The sequence below is a fragment of the Aureococcus anophagefferens genome, assembly GCF_000186865.1.
Source record: "Aureococcus anophagefferens unplaced genomic scaffold AURANscaffold_295, whole genome shotgun sequence".
Classification (NCBI taxonomy): Eukaryota; class Pelagophyceae; order Pelagomonadales; family Pelagomonadaceae; genus Aureococcus; species Aureococcus anophagefferens.
Window position 1 is genome coordinate 1 of NW_008705825.1, and position 2,642 is coordinate 2,642.

Below are 2,642 nucleotides of genomic sequence, written 5' to 3' on the forward strand. Positions count from 1 at the left end.
CGGCCGACGAGTGGTCGCAGTAGTCCGTCGCGCCGAGGGCCAGCGCCTTGTCCTTCTTCGCGCCCGACGACGACACGGCGACGACGCGGCGGAAGCCCATCTTGCCCGCGAACGTCAGCGCCATGGAACCGAGGCCGCCGAGCCCGAGGATGCCGACGCGGTCGTCGCGCTTCGCCTGCTGGCGCAGGGGCGTCCACACGGTCTGGCCGCCGCAGAGCAGGGGCGCCGTCTTCGCCGAGTCGAGGGAGTCGGGCAGCGCGTAGGCGAACCTGGCGTCCGCGAGCCGGACGTAGTCCGCGAAGCCCCCGACCTGGCCCTCGCAGCACGTGCACGACACCGCGGGGCAGAGCTGCTCGTCGCCGTTGAGGCACCACTCGCAGTCGTGGCAGGCGCCGTTCTGCCAGCCGACGCCCACGCGCTGGCCGACCGCGAGGTGGCCGACGCCCGCGCCGACGCCCGTGACCTTGCCGACGATCTCGTGGCCGCAGACCTGCTTCTTCGGCCACGCGCCAAAGTCCGCGTAGCCGCCGTCGGCCTCGAGGAGGTGCACGTCGCTGCCGCAGATCGCGCAGTGCGTCACCTTGACCTCGACGCCGTTGTGGCCCAAAGGCGCGAGCTCCACGGCGGTCTTGTGCAGCTTCTCCTTGGGCGCCGACGCGGCCCAGCACTGCGCCGTGCGCGGCGTCGCCATGAGTGTCGCGGAGGGCGCTTCTTGATGGGCGGGGAGAGCGCAGCTGCGGACGCGGGCGAGGAGAGACAGACCTTGGACGCGAACAGCGCGTCGACAAGGCCTCGATACGGAGACAGCTGCGGACGCGGCGAGGAGAGACAGGCCTTGGACCTAACAGGTTTGGTCGCGACGTCGACGTCGACCAAGGCAGGCCAATTGGCCAAGGCTTCCTCTGAGGCAATTGCACGGCAACCATGCTGCAACATCGGCATCGGACACGCGCGCGACGCCGCCATGTTCGCCATCACGACTACGCCGGCGAGCTCGCTCGGCGTGACACAACCGCACACGCGGCGAGGCGCGCCCCCTTACTTCTTGCCGCGGCCCGCGGCGGCCTTCTTCTTCGGCGCGGGCTTGCGCTTCTTCTTGGGCACCTCGACGACGTCGCTGCCCGAGTCGGAGTCGGACCCGTCGCCCGGCCGGGGGCTCCGCTTGCGGCCCTTGCGGTTGACGTCGACGTCGCCCGCGTAGGTCCCGTAGCCGGCGTCGTAGGCGCCGTCGATGATCGCGTCGTCGCGCGTCGCGTCGCGCGTGTGCTTGAGGGTCACGTACTCGGAGACGATGGACTCGACCTTGGCCTCGCCGCCGGCGACGTTGAGCACGAGCATGGTCGGGCAGGGCCGGATCGTCGCGGCGTACTCCTGGCCCCGGAGGTCGAGGCGGAACGCGCGCTTGCCGTCGACCTTCGGGAAGGACGCGCGGCCGATGGCGCCCGTGTCGACGCCGAAGCCGCCCGCGCGGCCGTCGAGCTCGACGAGGAGCGTCGCCTTGCCCTCGCGCGCCGCGCCGGACCCGAACGACAGCGGCAGGCGCCCGGCGAAGGTCGCCTCGGGCTTCTTCTTCGGCGCCTTGGGCGCGTCGACCTGCGAGTCGTCCTGCGTCAGGTCCACGAGCTCCCCGGCGTCGGCCTGGGACCCCTCGCCGAGCTGCGAGCCGTCGTCGCCGAGCTGCGAGCCGTCGTCGCCGAGCTGCGAGCCGTCGTCGCCGAGCTGCGACCCGTCGTCGCCGAGCTGCGAGCCGCCGGCCTGCGACGCGTCGTCCTGCGAGTCCATGCGCTCGCTTCTACCGCCGACGGGCCGCGTCGGGTGCGGCGCGCAGGCCGATGATCCGCGCAGAGTGCTCTCAGTTTGAGCAGCTCGCGCCGAAAGAGCTGGGACGCTGAAGGCTGGTTGAACCGCGTTTTAGGTGACAATGGGGTGGGGCAGCCTGCGGCGCGCCGCCGCCCTGGCGCTCGCCTGGGCGGCGCGCGCTCGAGCCGACGACGAGCGCCCCCACATCGTCCTCGCCGTCGTCGACGACCTCGGCTGGAGCGACGTCGGGTACCAGGGCAGCGGCGACCTCGGCGGCGCGACGCCCCAGCTCGACGCCCTCGCCGCCGAGGGCGTGGCCTTCGAGGCGCTCTACGGCGCGGCGGAGTGCACGCCGTCGCGGGCCATGCTGCTCACGGGCCGGCACGCCGTCGCCCTCGGCCTCCAGGACAGCGTCATCCACGGCACGGAGCCGCGGGGTTTGGACCTCACCGTCGCGACGCTCGCGGACAAGCTCGGGGCCCGGGGCTACGGCACGTCGGCCGTCGGCAAGTGGCACCTGGGCTTCCACACGCCCAAGTACCTGCCGCGGCGGCGGGGCTTCGACAGCTTCTTCGGCATCTTGACGGGCGGCGGCGACCACTTTGCGCACTCGACGACGGAGTCGTTCTCCGTCCGCGGCAACCTGACGTCGTCGACGACCCACGGCGCCACGGGGCGGAATTTGTGGGAGGACGACGGGCCCCTGGGCGCCGACGCCTTCGCCGGCTACGACGGCGTCCACACGACGGCGCTCTACGCCGAGCGGGCGCTGAAGATCGTCGACGCCAAGTTCTCTTCGAAGGACCCCCACTTCCTCTACCTCGCCTACCAGGCCGTCCACG

The 2,642-nt window shown here is 72.1% G+C and overlaps 2 protein-coding genes across 2 annotated transcripts; one reads left to right on the plus strand and one right to left on the minus strand.

The window, feature by feature from the left end:
- Positions 1 to 19: 19 nt before the first annotated feature.
- Positions 20 to 664, minus strand: AURANDRAFT_6958 (hypothetical protein; the record flags this gene model as incomplete). Its single annotated transcript, XM_009044399.1, has 1 exon — positions 20 to 664. A coding segment is annotated over one exon (645 nt), but the record flags the coding sequence as incomplete, so codon positions are not given.
- Positions 665 to 1,984: 1,320 nt separating this feature from the next.
- Positions 1,985 to 2,641, plus strand: AURANDRAFT_6984 (hypothetical protein; the record flags this gene model as incomplete). The annotated part of the gene is made up of 1 exon (XM_009044396.1): positions 1,985 to 2,641. A coding segment is annotated over one exon (657 nt), but the record flags the coding sequence as incomplete, so codon positions are not given.
- Between the last annotated feature and the right edge of the window lies 1 nt (position 2,642).